This window comes from Amphiura filiformis, chromosome 8, assembly GCF_039555335.1.
Source record: "Amphiura filiformis chromosome 8, Afil_fr2py, whole genome shotgun sequence".
In the NCBI taxonomy this organism is placed as follows: Eukaryota; Metazoa; Echinodermata; class Ophiuroidea; order Amphilepidida; family Amphiuridae; genus Amphiura; species Amphiura filiformis.
Window position 1 is genome coordinate 68,933,441 of NC_092635.1, and position 18,692 is coordinate 68,952,132.

General features: G+C 37.7%; 1 protein-coding gene across 2 annotated transcripts; it reads left to right on the plus strand.

Moving 5' to 3' along the window:
- The first annotated feature begins 5,826 nt into the window (after nt 1-5,826).
- Nucleotides 5,827-18,089, plus strand: LOC140159391 (small ubiquitin-related modifier 1-like). 2 transcript variants are annotated; one of them, XM_072182849.1, is made up of 5 exons: nt 5,827-5,944; nt 6,156-6,251; nt 9,956-10,033; nt 14,666-14,737; nt 16,646-18,089. In XM_072182849.1, the coding sequence occupies exons 1-5, from the start codon at nt 5,933-5,935 to the stop codon at nt 16,709-16,711; spliced, it is 324 nt and encodes a 107-aa protein (XP_072038950.1). In that variant the 5' UTR covers nt 5,827-5,932; the 3' UTR covers nt 16,712-18,089. The 2 variants fall into 2 exon arrangements, with proteins under 2 accessions (XP_072038950.1, XP_072038949.1); XM_072182848.1 differs by lacking the exon at nt 9,956-10,033 and adding an exon at nt 9,797-9,874 and having other exon boundaries at nt 16,646-18,085.
- The last annotated feature ends 603 nt before the right edge of the window (nt 18,090-18,692 follow it).

Below are 18,692 nucleotides of genomic sequence, written 5' to 3' on the forward strand. Positions count from 1 at the left end.
GGGGATGGAGAAGGGAAGAGAGAAAAGGAGAGGGGGTGATACTTTAGCCAGGAAAGAATAAGTACCGGCAGAAAGGAAAAGAAAGGGATGATAAATAAATGTAGGCCTAATAATAATTATTATAGAAACTAAACACAGCCCCCCCCACATAGGCCTAACACTAACAGCACTACAGGCAGCAATTCGATGATGTCAATGCTATTATGAGTTACGTAATTAAAACGCCCAGTCAGATGTACTTCACACCTACCAAGCACAAGTCACCCAATTTCGAAAATTGGACGTTGAATGTACACTCTCATGAATATTGATTGGTAACATTTTCCAATATGTCAGCGCTCAAATCGGACACAATAGAACAATAGACCTTTCAGTGCGTTGGCTAAATCTGTGTCAGAATGCTACATGAAAGACGACGTTTAACATAATTAAGAAAGCGATCAGATTGATGATTTTATAACTGTCATTGTTAGGTGAGCCTACCCCACAGATTCAAGCAATTCCTACATTCAATCAGAGAAGATGAAAAGAGAGGAGATTTAGATTAAGCTGATTATCCCAATTATTGACTCCCACGTCAGCATTACCGGGAAACATAAAACCTTCATGGCTGAAAAGTTTCATCCTTAAGGGAACAACCCAAAAGTTCGATGAAGCCCTATAAACGAAAGTCCTTTCGTTTGGGAGGCATAGGAGGGAAGGGGTCAAAAAGTCCGATTAGGGACCGATCGTTATTTACGGCAGGGGGGGGAATGGGTGTTTTGGCAAAAATATCGACAAAAAATTTCGCGTTCCCCCCTCGCGTCCGCTCAAAATTTTCGCATTCCCCCTTGTTTTCCCAATTTTCTCCATTTAAAATTTAACAATCCCCCCTCCTGGTTCAACTAAAAATTTCAGGTTCCCCCTCAAGACCACAAAAAATTTCGTGTTCCCCCTAAATTTACCCATTCCCCCCCTGGCATAAATAACGATCGCTCCCTTACGTTTGTAAAAAAGTAGTTAAAACATCGTTGATCTTTTTTAAGGATTTAATATAAATTTTAGTATTTTCTAAAGTAGGGGGAAGTGGGGCAAATTGGTCCACCTAATGTCCCATTTTGCCCCACCAGATTTTACTCGGCTATAATACTAATACCCGACAACTTGCGACAAGTGAACACTACAAAACAAAAGGTACATCACCAAGTGTCTAGTAGACTTACGTTTCACAAAAATTGGTGCCGGTCGGCCTCCGGCTTCATTATTTTATTAAGGTGTCTTTAAGGCGTCCCATTTTACCCCACTGCAAGATTTTTCTGTAATAGAGGCTGGGGTAAAATGGGACAGCTGGGGTAAAATGGGACGCCATTGATTTACTATGGGACTTTTTTTTTTGTTGGGGCAAAATGGGACAGTTTGAGTTAGCACACAGTAAATCAATGGCGTCCCATTTTACCCCAATTTGGCATATTTCTAAAAGAAAGCTTTTCTTATAATTTCCGAAGAAAAAAATTACAATTGTTGTCTTATTTAATTGAAAGGGTAGCTTAGAAGTTATTTTTTAATTTGAGAAACACTAATCCGGACCATTGATTCAGATATTGAGCCACAAGTCGTGACCTTTGCTTAGACATGACAAAAAAATGGAATACTTATTTTGATGTGTTAAGCTTACGGCCCTCAGAAGTTCCTGTTTAATGAAGAATGGTACTTTTTAACGGTTTGAAATATAAATAGACATTATATCAAAGTTATTTTGTTGCAAAAATGGGTAAAATGTGACTATTTTAAGGTATAAAAGTATTTCCGAAATCACTGTCCCAAATTACCCTGTGTCCCAATTTGCCCCAAGTTACCCTACGATATTGACATTTTACAGTGGTTGCTTCGAAATAATTTCAAATCAATATAGAGTGCAGTACTCGCAACCTGCAATTTGTAAGTTCATTTTTAATCAGCTGTACCGCACCTTGATTCTTTTTTATGTGAAAATCCAGCGAGTCATAAATTTTTTCGTGCCCAAAAAGGTATGAAGAAACATATTTTAAAATAAAATAGAATATTGCTTTCTTCCATAAACGTGATCAATATCATTGCGTTGTTGCACTCCTCCACATCCCCATCCACCATAGCGACGGTCCTGTATCCTATGAATGCGGGTTGGAATTTTCGATATTTGAAAACTTACGTTAGAAGGGAGGGGGAGGGTTAGCCTTCGAAAGGACTTTCGTTTATAGGGCTTCATCGAACTTTTGGGTTGTTCCCTAATAGGAAATCAGGATTTTGAAAATTGAGTAACTTGCTTGTTCAACTTACGTTAACTTGATGTTAGAGATCCATTCAGTGATTCCAGCGCAAAGTATATTTAAAAAAATTAAATTGTTTATAAATTGCTAAAAAGTGAAGAACAATTCATTCAAATTGTCATTTGGTATCAAAATGAAAAATTTGGCCCAAAACGAAGAAAATGGCTGTATTGACGAAGTTGAAGCCCCATTCAAATACATGCAGCTAATTTACATACTGTCATAAATTACAAATTCATGTAAAATGTCTTATTTTGTCTTAAAGGGCATTTCGTGATCCACAGCCTCATCCCCCACTTTTCCCAAAAAAGTTGAGATTTTTACACCACTGGATACCTCTGGCTACATAATGTTTATGTACCAAATATTTCTTGCAGATTAATTCGTTTAGCAAAAATATCGCCAAATTTGAATTTCGTTCTGGTGCACCAGAACGAAATTACAACACATTGTCTATGGAGCAGTGTAATACTCATAATCATGCATAACTCGCAAACGCAAAATCGGAATCAACTGAAATTTTGGAAATAAGCTTTTTTCGTGGATATCTACTGAAAAATGTCATAAAAAGAGGATGCTAGGATCACGAAATCCTCCTTTAACTACATGACTTTCGACTGAACCACTAGCAGGCTATGTAAGCACACATGATCTATATGACAATGAATGACAAAGGTACCAAAACTGAATTTTGATGAATTTTACGATCGTCAGGATGAGCAAATCACTGAATGGGACTGGTGCAAATTTGCCATTAACTCTGAAAAATGCACATTCGGTTGCTGTTTTTTAAACAGCGCATAAAAAAAACCATCATTGGAAAATATCTGCCAAGTGATTCCAATTTTCATCGTGTTTCATATAGGCCCGGCCTACATGTATAATTATTTAGTAATATCATGTCAGCTTATTTTGTTTATCACTCTTACAACTTTTTTTGTCCTGTATGCCTATAAGCACCCTAAGCAATGAAAAGGTATCTAAAGAACCATAGAAAGTTCTACTAAGGGACCGTTCACAAACGCTTTTTAGGGGGCCTGATGCAAAAAAGGGGCTCTTAAAAGTTTTGACCCTCCTAAGGGGGGGGGGGGACCTGAAAACAATGACCACAAATTTTCCTGGGAAAATTTAGTTTATATGCTATTCTATGGGTTTGACCCATAATTTTCATGTCAAAAAAAAGGGAGGGGCTAAAATTTTTGAGGTCTGAACTTGGGGCCCTAAAAATTTTCGTGATTAATTTTTTTTGCATCAACCCCCTCCCCCCAACAAGTGTTTGTGAACGGTCCCTAAGGCCTAGGGACTTTCTAATCAATTGATTCAGGGACTCAAAGTGGAAAAATAGTGTTAAACCTTTTTGGTGGGCCTAAATAATTTTCTTGGCTAAAGAACCTTTTTTCTGTTACTTAGGACCCCTTTGAAAGTTCTTTCTTAATGGTTCCTTTAAAGGAAGTTTCTGTAAAAAACCTTTTTTGTGGGGGGGGGGGGTTCTACAAAGAACCCATGGAAAACCAATATTTTGTCTATAAATTATGATAATAAGCAATATGAAGAAATTAAAGGCATGTATGGGTTTTCATGCACTATACATTTGCCAAGTTTATAGAATTATAATTTTCTTAAATTTTAGTTTTCACTGTCAGATATGTCCTCTTTTAATTTTGGTCCAAACAGATGAAGCAAGACAAAGAAAATCGCTCGTTAATACGTGGAGGCGGAAGCATTAAAATTAAAATTAAAAAATATTTTTGGGGGTGGGGGGCAACATAATATTTTGTTCTGGGGATACTGTGAATTTTTCAATTTCAGACTGAGAAATTTTCAATTTCAAACTATCAAGTTTAAAAATAAATGTGTGTTTTGCTTTTTGATGGGCTACGGTATAGTGCACGCGGGCACGTTTGGCTGCATTTTATTTTCGGGGGAGGGGGCACTTTAATTTGTCCCACCTTCCCCCTGTTGGCTATACTATTATTGGCTTTACTTTATGACCCCAGAAGAAAAGGACTTATTATACCTAAATACTAAACGCTTCTTGAGTGCACTTCACTCTAATTTCACACTATTCATTTTTCTGAACAGAATCCCTCTACTCATTTATTTTTGATCTGGAAGATATAATGCTCATTTTGATATGATCACTTAGTTTGAACCGACAATCTTATCAAAATGAATAGTTTCCGTTTCATTTTAACAAGTAACTATTTAAATTAAAAGATCTCCAACTCATTTATATTTGACAAGATTACCCATTTCAATTTTTAAAAAGGTTCTGTTTATAGACAAACTATTCAAATTTAATTTTTTGGTCATTTTTGATAAGAACCTATTCATTTTTGACAAGATCATTTTTTAAATGACATGCGACAAGGCAATCTTATTAAATTTGACGAGTTTCTTGTCATTTTGATGAGAAATTCAGATTCATTTTGAAGAGAAATCTGTTATGTCCCCCTCCAAATAGTCATACCCGTCAAATTTGAATAGATTCTATATTCATTTGTGAGGAGGGCTGCATTTTCAACTATAATTATGAGCCTGAGCCCGGGGAGAGGGGGCAAACAATTTTTGACACGACACACTTTGAAAGTTTACCCCCATCTCGGCCTGCTAAAAATTGCTTACAGCCCTCTTGGCCTGCTCAAATCTTTGACCCCCCTTGGGGAAGTACTCAGTACAAATGACCATACGGGGACGTGCCGCAAACATGGGTAGCATTTTCAGCCTTCTGGTATATCAATGACCCCTATGGGTCCTTTTTTCAGAATTTTCTCAATTTTTCTCAAACACGTCCCTACCAAAATCAAACTTGAGTACCCCCCAGGACCCCGCCCTTGCACAGTTATTCCAATCTTTTTGGTTCCCAATTTGCAAACTTTATAGATATAATTATGATGCGAGCCGCGAGCATAACAGGAAATTTTCTAAAAATTGCTCCCCGAATCCCCTTCATCTTCAAGTGCCCCGATTTAGTGAGAGAAAGCGAGGGGAAGAACTTAGAGCAGTCATCGGAGCCCAGCTATTTAAGCTCAACTCATACAACAAGCTCAAACAACTCAACTAAAAAACTGGCAGCTAGCTTATCATGAAATAATTTATTTACTATAGGCCTATACGGTACGTCTATGATGCTTTAACATGTTCAGGTTCTTAAAGAGGAGTCCCACCAGAGCAGTTCTTCTGGGGTGAACCAAACTTGCCTGGTTATCAAATTAATCAGTCAGATAAGGTTATCTCTGAATTTGACAGGTGATAATTGATGCAATAACATTAAAACATTAGCACCTGCGTCAATTATCACGCGTGACGTGACTAGACTGCACTGCCACTATTTATTACCGTATTTGGTAGAATAGGCCCCATACATAATCTACCTCATAAAACTCACAATGTTGTACAATATAAATTTTCTCAATGTCATCAATTGAAGTTTAAAAGTTAGACCCTTATTTTGGCTGTTTTGCATTTTGGTGCTTATACATTGTAGGGCGCCCTCTGTTACGTATCGTTTAAAAAAATGATAAACGCCCTCTGTTGACGAAAAAATATATCGACCCGGAAGTAAAAAACGAAAATACCCGGATGTTATCCAGCGTGCGTATTTTTTCATTAGCGCATTTGCACAGCTCAGAAAATCTGCGTCAATCATGTCAGAACAGGTAAGAAAATTTAAGAAAAAAACCGTTATTCCGGTCTTGATTGTGAATAAATTACATATTACAATGCTGTGACTTTTCCTCCATTTAATTATGACTGTATTGTACTCATCAATAGCCGTAATGACATAAATAAAGGAAGGATACGATAGTCGCGGGAACAAAACTTTGAATAAATTTCATAATTGCTTTGTGTCTGTGGCTTCCTTCACAGGCTTCAAATTCCGACTCAAAGGCCGACAGCAATGCTGCTGAAAACCAGGGAGGAGGACAAGGGAGTGAATATATTAAATTGAAAGTTAAAGATCAGGTAAGTTACATTTCTCTGAGAATTTGCTGTATGATCATTGTTGTGATTTAAAAGAAGGGGAGTGAAAACTGAATTTTGATTGGATGTCAATCAGAAGGTCATACGAATTCCGGTCAGACACTTGCCATCATATGCATGCATGCTTGCCCTCATGATCACACAGGTTTATAATCAATTAAGCTGTACATAATTCCATTGATCTTATTATTTTTGTGTATTGTTGATTATTAAAAGTTGAAAAGTCAAAGATAAAAATATTGTTTTTAAATTCATGAAATTAAAATGATTGAAGCATCCATAATTTTTTTGTTGGGCTTATGTTATTAAAATCATATCAATCATCATCATTGCATCAATCATGATAATATTTGTTGAATTTTAAGACTGCTTACTCACTGTTGACTGCAAGAACATCATAATAACTTAGACTTAGTTACATTTTTCGGGAGTCATTGAAATTCATGATTAAATTATTGAGGAGTATGATATGAATAAAGGAAAATCATTTTATAAATTTAAAAGATAATTTACAATACAATGTACAATTTATTGAATTTTAATGAAGTAATTAATTTAAGGGGGTACTACACCCCTCGATAAATTTGTGTCTATTTTTGCATTTTTCTCAAAAACTGATAGCACAGTGGGAACAAAAGTTATGTATTTTATAGGGGCAAGGAATCCCCGGTGGGTTCAGTTTGTATTTAAAGGTAGGACGTATGACCGTTCCAGGATTTGAAAATGACCCCTATTTCACGGGGAATCGAGGACATTTGCAGCAATTTTACCCCCTATTTTGCGCAAAATCAAGGACAATTTGCCCCCAAATACCTCCCCTATTTTAATCATTTTGAGGACGCATTTTCATTTCACCCCCTTATCACGAGGAATCAAGGACCTTTTTTTCGAAATCAATACCCCTATTCTTACCATTTAAGGATGCTTTTGCATTTTACCCCTATTTCACGGGAAATGAGGACAATAACGAAAACTGTAGCGGTAAAACACGGACAAAAGTCCTAGAAATATACCCTATTTTTCATTTCAAGGACAATTTTGCTCCAAAACACCCCTAATTTGGACAATCGCGAACAATTTTGTCCTCGAAAATTCCGGACATTTCTTGAAAAGTACCCCTAATTGGAACCATCATGCGTACACATTGTCAGTGAAGACTGAACCCACCGGGAAGGAATCCAGTTACTACACTGGAATTTCAGTGACCCAAGACAAGCGGTTCGTTATTTATGATAAGAAATAAGGTACCGCTAGGATGTACCTCATTTCCGATCATATATACTGAACCGCTTGTCTTGAGTCACTGACATTTCAGTGTAGTAATTGGATTGCTTGCCCCAATAATATACATAACTTTTGTTACCAGTGTGTTATTATTTTTTGAGAAAAATGCAAAAATAGTCACAAATTTACCACAGGGGTGTAGTACCCCCTTAAGAAGTTAAAAAACAATAAGTAATTAAAACAATTGAAACATAAAACTTTATTTTCTGATGTCAGGGCGTGCAATTTTTTGAAAGTGGGTGTTTAATTGTCAGTGAAAAAAGCTTAGAAATCGTTAGAATTTATATTTGGATTCATTCAGGCATGGGTACACCGGGCCCGCACCCAGGGTTCGATTTAACTGGTGTCGCGGAGCAAAATGCTCCCCATTTCACAACTTTCTGCTTTTTGCAATTTTTTACAATGTAAACATAAATGCTAAGATTATTTAGAACATTACCTAAATAATGTTTTCGCTAAAAATAATAAAAAATTGCTATACAAATTTTTCTTAGTAAATCGAACCCTGCCCGCACCCCCCTTTCCGAGAGTCCCACTTTTTTCATTAATTAAAAAAAAAAAAAAAAAATTGTTGGCGAAAAAAAAGGCTTTGAGCCTTGGCTTTTTATTTTTACATGTTTTATTATGATGGAAGATATGGCTTCAATTTGGCCTTGATTTTTAAAATTTTTTCCAACTACTAAGAGCGCATATCCCCCCTCATGCACCCCTCCCAGTGTTTGGATAAATATGTGTCCCCTCTTGCTCTTTTTTGGACACTCGTACACTTTTGTTAGCGATGACAACATTACGGTATTAGGCCTATATTTGATCAAGTTTCCAATTCTAAGATAGCACATCCCCCTCAGACACCCCCTGTGTTGCGCCACACGTTGGAGCTTTGCAACCATTCAAAATGGTGGCGGCAAAAACTTCAACAAGTGTGCCCTCCCTTTCCCAAATTCCTGGATCTACCACTGTTCCATGCAATTTAGATTGTGACAGCCAGCACCCAGCACTGATGCAATCATGCAAATTTACTTGCGCGATATGGCATGGAAAAATTGCACTTTTTCATTGAAAAAAATTATGGGGGCGTTGTTTACTAGGGGAGATTCTATTACAGACAATTTAGTAACATGATGTTTATGAATTGAGCTCAATGCGACATTACTCTCGATAAATTTACAAATTCATTCGGACAATTTTAGTTGTCCTGGGGACACTTTTCTCACAAAACATGCCCCCCTGGATAGTGAACCAAAAATATCAAATTCAAAGCAGTGTTTATTTAACTCTTCCAACACATCTTTATTTTTATTGGCCCCTTGGTGATTGGAAATGGCCCCTGGTTCCTAGTTAAACTTGTTGAACCAGGTGCCATTTTAATGTAAAAGTAGCCCTGGTCCATCACTCCTTATTTTCACCCCTGTTTGGAAACCACCTGTATTACTTTTTCATTGTGAATGAATTTTCAGCCAGTACCAACCAAAAATACTATATAAGCTCCACAACAGGAGCTTTCCATTCATACGCAGGCATCTAGACAAAGGAACAACGATTCGAAGCAAGAATTTTTGTAAGAAGATCATGGCCGATCGAAACATCAACTTAAAAATTGATGAAAAGATTAACTGAGAAGTTACCCCACGTCCATGCTGGGACTAGTGGCAGCACCACGGGGAATGGGGAAAATTCCCCCAGTCAGAACTGTTTCCCCCAGTAAACCCAAAAACATGAACATTTTCACTTTTTGCAACAATTGTGCGCAACATTTTGATTTCCCCCTAAAATCTGGCATGAGAATTTTCAGTTTTAAAACTTAATTCAGTTTTTTTGGTCAAAATTTCCACAAATTTATTTAATTTCAGCCTGTTTTTGGTACTTTTTGCCCAATTTCACACACATTTTCGGTTCAGTTTTATTTAGGAAAGTTCAGTCTCATGCCTGTAAAATTTGCTTCCCCCTCCATTGCCCCCTAAAAAATTCCTGGTGCCGTCACTGTTAGGGATGAATGTTTGTAGCACAGGTGATGAGCCGTTTGATGACCAAGGCTATACTGATGGTTGAGACTGGAATAGCCTGTTTTCATATTATAATTAAGCCTTAGACACAATGTTTGAAACAATTGCAGTGTTATTTCAGATGAACGTAGACCAGATGAGCCGATTGATTGATGACCAGGGAGTGATTGACCTTTGACTTCCCAGTGTTCGAAGTGATAATGTGAATTGACAATTGATTCTTGTATCTTAAAAACACAGGATAACAGTGAAGTGCATTTCAGAGTGAAGATGACCACACAAATGAAGAAACTGAAGGAATCGTATTGTAATAAATTGGTAAGATGAACAGCAATTTCTGACCCACTTTCTCAGGTTTAACCAACGTCTTTCTTGGTGTGTTTTTCTTTTCATTGGCAGGAGGGGAGCGAAGTGCACTTCCGAGTGAAGATGACCACCCAAATGAAGAAACTTAAGGAATCATATTGTAATAAATTGGTATGGCTCCAATTATTGTGCCGTGCGCACTACTAACTCATCCAACTCATTACTCATCAAGTCAACGTCCATCGTAAAGACCAAAAGTTAAAAATTTAAGCCTAGATCTTTTCATCCCTTGGGTTCCATTAACTGGCCATTGGTATTATTAGGTCTTACTTATCCACTTTCCAAATAAAAATAAAATCGCTAATATCTGCTACACCAAAGAAGAGTAGATTGACGCCTTTGATGAGGTAGGTATTCATGACAATTTCCATTATTGGCTCACCGTACATCTAAATCAGAGGTAAGTGTTATAGTGGTGGCTTTAAACAGGTAAGTTTTTGGCACAATATTCTTCTACAAAGTGGATGAAATGTAAGTTGTAAGCTTTAAATATTTACAAACTACTAATTCTACTAGCTCAAGTGCAAATGCAGTGCAAATGCAGATACAGCCTTTTACTTTTGGGGCAGACTGATTCGAAATATTTGCCGTCCAAACCTACTATGCTGTTTACTTGTGGAAAGAACATTCAGTCTTGACCTTGAGAGCAGATAGATTCAAAAGCACCTGTTTCCAAAGTAAGGATGCTGTGTGTTTTTTTGGAAGAGCAGAATTACAAGGTTACAATTTTGGTGTGAGGGTGATTCTTGTCAATTTTCAAATCAACACAAGATCAAGATATGAGAGAATCAAATAATTCACACCAAATTTTCAACTGAATTCTGGCCTTTCAAGACTTTTATATTGTAAAGGTGCCTTGTGATTATTGTCACAACATGATGTGGCATGCTTTTTCCAGTTCATTTGTGAATAGCAGACCATTTCCATCAGAGTTGTGTCATCACATACTCGGCAGTCCACGCTTTTTAATGCGTGCTGGTTCGAAATTCTGAAAATTAAAAGCGTGGAGGTTTAAACTTTTTGGTTAAAAAGCGTGGAATGGTATAAAGCGGGGGAATAAAATAAAAAGCGTGGGCTTGTTTCAGCTTACAATAAGTCATGTGAGTCAAGACCAGCGCAATGTACATGTACACAATATCCTCCCCGGAAGCCCTTCCATGATATGCAAATGTCCGATTTTTTCCATGACGTGTTACGATGTGTGGTAGTTAATTCTTTACATCGATCGTACGTATGAGTGACATCATTAATCATGCATAATTGATTGAGCGAAGAAGGGTAGGATATAAGTCACTGAACACAGTGCACGCGAGATAACACAAGAAAACAATTTGGACGCCAAGAAAGTACAGTTATACATTAAAATGTTTATTGTACAGTAGTAGCTTTTCACATAAAATTTGCATTGTTCACATAATGTATCAACTTCATGGAGAGAAAAACATTGGACTTGCATGTGTGAAATACATGTAGGTGCAGAATTCGGCATACTTGATTTACTTCGAATTGCTTGTGACTTCATCAATGGATACAAAAAGTGGTGGGGTCAGGAATTTTCAGTATAAAGGGTGCCTCAGCAATGCTCAGTAAAAAGCGTGGGGGTCAGGAATTTTCAGTATAAAGGGTGCCTCAGTAAAAAAGGGTGGGGGTAAAATAAACAGGGTGGGGGTCAAACCCCACTGCAGAGTATGATCACTACATCAGCATATCGGATGTTGATGATTTCCGTCTCCCCTCATCTGGATTCCAGAGCCAGGTTGTGTACTGCTCTCATTACAAATTCCGGGTAGAGATTGAAGAGGCATGGAGATAGAAGGCAACCTTGTCTCACACCAATGAATATGTGAAACCAATTCAATTTTCCATAGAGATCGATATAATTAACTTCAAATATACAAGACTTCATATGATAACCTAGAGACGAGTTTGAATTTGCACCCACGACAACAAAGGGAAATTATGGAACTGTATTGATTTGCCAGCTTTTACCCATAAGATGGCGAAAGGCCAACAGCTTCTGGCCAGGGTTATAGCTAGCCCAAGTTGAGTGCCGGGTAATTTTACTATCCAATTAGAGCGCTGGCTCGGGGTACAATCTTTTTAGTGAACGCGAGTTATCTGGGAATAAGCTCTGGGGTATCACCCCCCTAATGTTTTTTTTTTTTTTTGCTCTTCTTATGATGAAAAAATCATTTACTTTTTTTTTTTTTTTTTTTTTTTTTTGTGCCGGGCGGACAGCGCCAGTCCCGGGCGGGGCCGCCCACCGTAGCTATAACCCTGCTTCTGGCATATTTGCCTTGCTCATACATACTGTACATCTTCTCCATAAAATCTACCAGCTTGCTGTTCTCTCCAGATGGCGATAAATGATGCCTTGAAATCAGCTCTAGAAGTTCCTGTGTATTGGTATGCGATGTGTCGTTTGGTTTCTCTATTACTTGGCAAACAATGAATACAGCGTCAGTGGTGTCTCACGGGTTTCTTAACCCACATTGTTCTTCTCCATGGTGTTCATTTATGGTGTTCTGGATATGGTTTAAGACCGCCATTCTAAATACTTTTCTGTGCCTGGATGGAAAGTAGGCCAATTGCCCTGTAGTTGGCTGTGACCTGGCATGATTACCTGGGTTATCTGTACCTTGCTCCAGTCTTCCAGTATTTTCCCTGGCCTTACACCCAGGCAGTGTTGATTATTTTCAGCAGTGCTTTCATGGTCTCAGCGGAGATTATATCCCATCCACACGCTTTGTTGTTTTTCAGTTTCTGCAGACGGTAAATTTGACTGGTGAAACAGTCAATTCCAACCTGTTGACTTGCTGTTTTACTAAATATAGAGATAAAAAAATTAAACCGTAAACAGGTGAGTATCAAAGTCAGCATATAAGATTGGTTCTTGAATTATCCTTGTCACACTGACATGTTATTCGTATGTTTGTTGGTTTTGTTTTTATTTTATTTGTTGAAGAGATACCTGAGTGCATCTGTGACCATAGTTACAAAGAGACTGAAACTTTTGCTGATTAGGATTTTGGGCCCTTTGGAAATATGGACTGATGTTATCACTCAATATCTCTTGCACATCTTTCAATTACTATGTAAACATGATATGCATAGGCTGGTAAGCTCAGAGAAAAATTCTGGACACACTTGCCTGTGTAGGAGCTTCAAACTTGGACCCAATGCTCTACCAAGTGACTCAGGCTGCCCTTGATATACAAGGCTCATGTCTGGTATTTTTGTTTAGTGGTTAGGGTAAAGAACATACACATACATTGTACAGTTGTACACTATCACACAAGTACATAGTCATGTACATACATGTAGGACATATCAGAAAAGGTAGGTAAGAGGATTTGGCATCATTCATATACTGGAACATTCATACATTCAAACATTTCACACTAGAGCACAAGATCAATTATATGATGCTTAACCACAATTCTTAACATACCAATATACAAGGGAAGAAAGAACCATGCATTACATACCAGACCAAAACATTTTAAACATTAAATTACCATGCATAGGCAGATAGAGCATATCAGACTAGTAGTCACAGCATGCTAGTAATAAAACGCTGGTAACATTTTGGCAATCACTACGAGTATCAAGTCGTGGCTAGCGATGTAGAGACAAAGCTGGTCAACAAAGTAAACTGGATGTGATTTGATGCCGAACAAACAAGTGAAGTATTAATCAGATCTCTGCCATTGCTCTTCCCAAAAAACGCTATGCTCCATGTGATTTGCCTAGTATGATATGGGCTTAAGTCTATAGTGGTAGGAAATTTGCATCATCTTGATGAGAAATGTGTAGTGCCACATCAAAAGGGTGAACTTGGTACTGTAACATGAGCATACTTCCTGTATAGTTGGCCACAAAGGATACAATCAGAATGAAGCGTCTTTCAGAGGGCCAACAAATTATGTTAAGTAACAGCTAAACTCTGATATGGTGCTACACAAAATGTATGCAAATTTTCACAATCATGTTCATTGTTCATTCATAAGAAAATATATTGTACATGCATTGCGATTCTACCAGAATAACAGTCATGAACCCTTGTTTAAAATATTTGAGAAGTCTCATGGCTTTAACACTGAGATGTCCAAACAGTATTCCTAGGTATCTGGTTACAATGTTTTACTAACACTGTTACTATTTTCATTCAATTCTTGTTCAGTAAATAAGTGTTTACTTTGAGTGCATTATTCATTTTTTGTATCATAGAGCTCTAAATTGAAAGTGGAATATTGTTCATTAGGACCCTTGCTATCAACAGAAAACAAATATCATACTCCAAATAGTTTGAATATAATGTATATAAATGTTTATATTCTCATAATTGTTATTTTGATCAACATAAAAAGTAATTAAGATACAGTTATACTTACTAAAGTTGTGTTAGACGCGGTCTTGATCTTCAAATGGTAATGGATGGGGTGGATGTTAAAAAGATTCAATTCAGTCTCAAATTACTTGTTGCTGAAGCTCTGTACAATAAAATGGATCTTAATATTTCATCAATTTTCTTATGTTGATGAAACAGCGAGTTCTACCTGTTTGTCAGTCAATTAAAGTTATCGTTTCATAATGCAAAGTTTCTGTTTATAAGGAATTTCTTGAAAAAAATAGGTCCATGTCCACAATTGATTCTGTTTTAAGGTTAAGACCTGTATTGCATTGAAAAATACTGTCACTGTTCTAGCATTGCCTAATACTTTGTCTCGTTTGACTTTGTAGGGTGTGCCAACAACTTCACGGAGGTTTCTCTTCGATGGGGAAAGGATAAGGGACGATCAAACACCGAAACAGGTGAGTTCGTTCAAGTATTCTCACATTCAGGCAACTGCTTACATTAATCACCATGCTTGAGTTAACAGTATGAGCCATGAAACAAAGTAGTAACTACCCACTTATTTTGGAAGACATTTACGAGACAATTCAAAATCTGGGTAATAAGATTCATCAGGTTTCAAATGAAATAACAATTTTTTTACTTGTCAAAACCAGCAAGTTTTTACTTAACTAAAATTTTGTCTGGTCGGAGCCTCCGGAGAACTTCTTCAGAACTGAACATTTGATCCACTTCCACTTGCCTGGGAAACTGGTTTCCGGTTGTGTGTACTGTGTAGTCGTTATCAAATCATGTCATCATTTAAGCGAACACAGAGATGCTTGACTGGGAACTTGTCTGAATGTTTTGGAGAAGTACGGAAAGGGATGGAGATCAGAAAGAGAGGGACAAAGCCCATGAATAGAGAAGAAGACACTTATTTCTTCAGTTGTGTATATGACACACTTTGAAGTCTAGAAAGAGACTACACACAATTGGAAGCCAGTTTCCTGGGAAAGTGGATCACAAGGTTAGCATTTAGTGCAGTGCGAGAATCAATCTTGATTCTAGCAGAATAAATTTGCGGGAATCATTTGATTCTTGCAAATCAACTTCTGTGTAAACTACAATAGTTTGCGAGAATCAACTAGGATTCACGCAAAACTAGGATCACTGAGAATCGATTCTCAGATCCTCGCCGAAATTCTGACCCTGGGATCATATGTTCAGATTGGTTTAAGTCCTCGACTATGAGATGGAAGAAATATTGTAAGTTAAAACTTGCTGGTTTTGGCAAGCAAAAATTGTCATCTAATTCAAAATCCTGTGATCAAATTTCCAACCTGCAGTATCAACAAAGAAGCCCAACTATGTTCTGCACAATTTCTATGCATATTTATGTCAATAGCCCCTTTAATGTTGCCATGGCGACCTCTTGAGTGAAAAAGATGCAGATTCCAAAGTTGCATAGTTTATTTCCATTGAAAATGTTGCTTTTGTTTCTTCTGCTAAAATGCTGGTCATCTTTGACCAGTATTGACTGGTTAAAAAGCATGACCCCTCAGTGGCTTATCCGACAGGTATCATGAAGTTTGACCTCACATTTTTATATCTATTCTGTGTTGCGCATGCATAGAAACAACAGGCCAAAAAATTATGTTCTTGTTTCTGGTAACACATCCAGAGAAAGTTGGAGCCTTTATGGTGTAATAAACTATTAAAGTGTTCTACTTTTCTTATGTTGAACCTGTAATGTTATTTTGTAGTAATGAGTGAAGTTTAAAACTTTTGATCCAAACACAAAGACATTATTCCCACCTCAGAATTTTCATTTTTATCAGCGAGAGTGAAATGAGATCTGTATCAGGTCATGACCTTGTTGACCTTAGACTTGTTCACACCAGGTGGTGGCCGCATTGCATTCTCTAAATTCAGTTAATTTTCATCGTCAACCGTGTAATTGAATGGGATTATTTTGAAATTTTAAAACGCTTGAAATATCACAAACAAATAGGCCTATGTTGATAAATAATATAAAAACAAGCTAAAACCGTTGGGGTTCGATAATGAACCCCACAAAATTAACCGACTATATTGGAAAATGCCCTACGGCCGGGCGGTTTCACAAGTTGCCGGCTCGATCATGTCATCCGCCGCCTGGTTCACACTGAGTCTTTGACTCCTGAAAGGTTGAACTTGCCCTCCATCCTTATTGATAGAAGGCTCATTAACTTTGATGTGCATCGCCTCGTTCAGACCACCTGTGGTCTCGGTTAGGATCTTGACCTTCATATTTGATCAAAAGTTTTGAACTTCAGTCATAAATTATACCAACACAGATGAACTTGTAATTAATATTGCTATGTTTGTTTGTTTTTGTCCTTCAGCTTGACATGGAAGATAACGACACAATTGAAGTATACCAAGAACAGACAGGAGGTCTCTGCTATTGACATTCGACCTCTTACCCCAGTTTAAACCTCTCATCTTTAAAAACACACCTAGTCCTATCACCGTGGCCAACATTTTAGCAAAGAAGCTCAGACTTTTGATACTGTTAGCAGGTACCGTATAGTTTAAAGAGACGCCGACTGGAATGCCTCTCCATCGTGGTCGGCGTTTTAACAAATCTCGTCGGTGGTACTCTGGACTGATTGACATTTAGAACATACATGTACGCACACCTCGATACGATAGTGTACATAATGTTATGAAAGGAGAGGTGTGAATAGGAAACAAGAACATGTTAAAGCAATGAGCGAAATTTCGTACTAAACGCTAGCTTTACGTATAATAACGGCAATAAGAGATCGGCCTGTGGTGGGTTTCATCGTGGGAATTTGCTGTACAGAAATCGCCTATTGCTTTGAAATGTTTTTGTTGAGTGTTAAATATTTGGTGCATTGCTAGGGTGCGTACATTGTGAGACTACTCGTTGGGACAAACTCTATTATATATATAAGATCTGGGCCAGCAGCCCACCAAGTGTTACGTGTTACACCTTAATTCATATTTATAATGTGATTATAAACTTTGTCTGCAGCTTTGATGTATAATTAAACCCTCCAAAGAAAAAGAAACATTTTTTTCATCCATTCCAAAGTTTGATGATGATGTACTTTTTAAGGAAATCCTACCACTAATCTCGTTATCACATTGATATCATTTTGTCGCGAATAAGTAATTTGTTTGGATGAAAAACTGGTATCATTGTTATAATGGGTGCGTCATCATCATCAACAATTGTCGCAATCTCTACATCAAGGTCATAGCTTGTTAACCCCATTTAACTGTTGTGGATGTGAGCAAGAAATACCGATGAATGGAGATTGAGACAAATATTGCGTAAACTGCTGATTCTGAAATTGTAGATGGTGTTAACTTTGTAACATGGGAAACCCCTTCCGCAACATTTTATCCTAATATTTTTTGTACAGAACCATCCCTATTGTAAAATTGTATCTATTTAATCCAACAGTATCATGTGGGTGTACTGGATCAGTAGCTCCTGTTCATAGCTCTTTTAATATATCCAAACCACAGTGTATCCCAACACAACCGTTATGATTAGTAACCGACCAGTAGCCAGGCTTTTAGTCGCTCAGTTATTTTGATGGCGTTTTTGGCATCATTTGATCCGAGTGTAATTCACAGTGACTGGTATGTCGGCGTCTGACAGTTGAACTCAATTCGGTTGCCATTGCTAGTCTGATTGAGCAGACAGTTGTTGAACAGTGATTTTTAAAATCACCAGGGGCGGATTTAGGGGCGCAGCCGGCGCGCGCCCCCTCTATTTTTTGCCTAGCAAAGGGCGCCGGCCCAACTTAGAATACAAAAAATGAAAGATTTTAAAGAAACTTAACCCATTCGGCCATGCGCAGCAAACAATGGGCCAAAACCGTTGAGTTTTCGAAGGGGTAACCCCCTTAACACCATTTTTTCATTGTTGACCAAAAGGCGCCCCCTCTATCAAAAATTCCTGGATCCGCCCCTGATCACTACCAGCAACTGACCACCTGGCAAGTTGTCTGTCAATTGCTGCAACTTGTAGTACAGTACAACCTTCAGACGTGCTTTCCAGATACGGAAGTATAGTCTATATATCTACCTCGAGTCACCAGCACTAGCTTTGAAGTTCAGCGTTTTCTGCGTTAGCTCAGCGTTACTTGGTGCGTGTACATACTTTTACGCGCGCAATCAACGTGCCGCATATGTACACGCAAAAAACCACGCTAAGCCAACGCAGCACATGCTGAACTTCAAAGCTAGTGCTGGTGACTCGAGGTAGATATACAGACTTTAATTAGTTTAAAGCAATCATAGACAACTAGAGTGTAGAAGAGCAGGGGCTAATGATCCAGTCAAAGTTAGGTTAACGATGATCAGTGAAAATGGGGATATTTGTGGGTTTTTGTATTTGCATTTCTGTTCCAT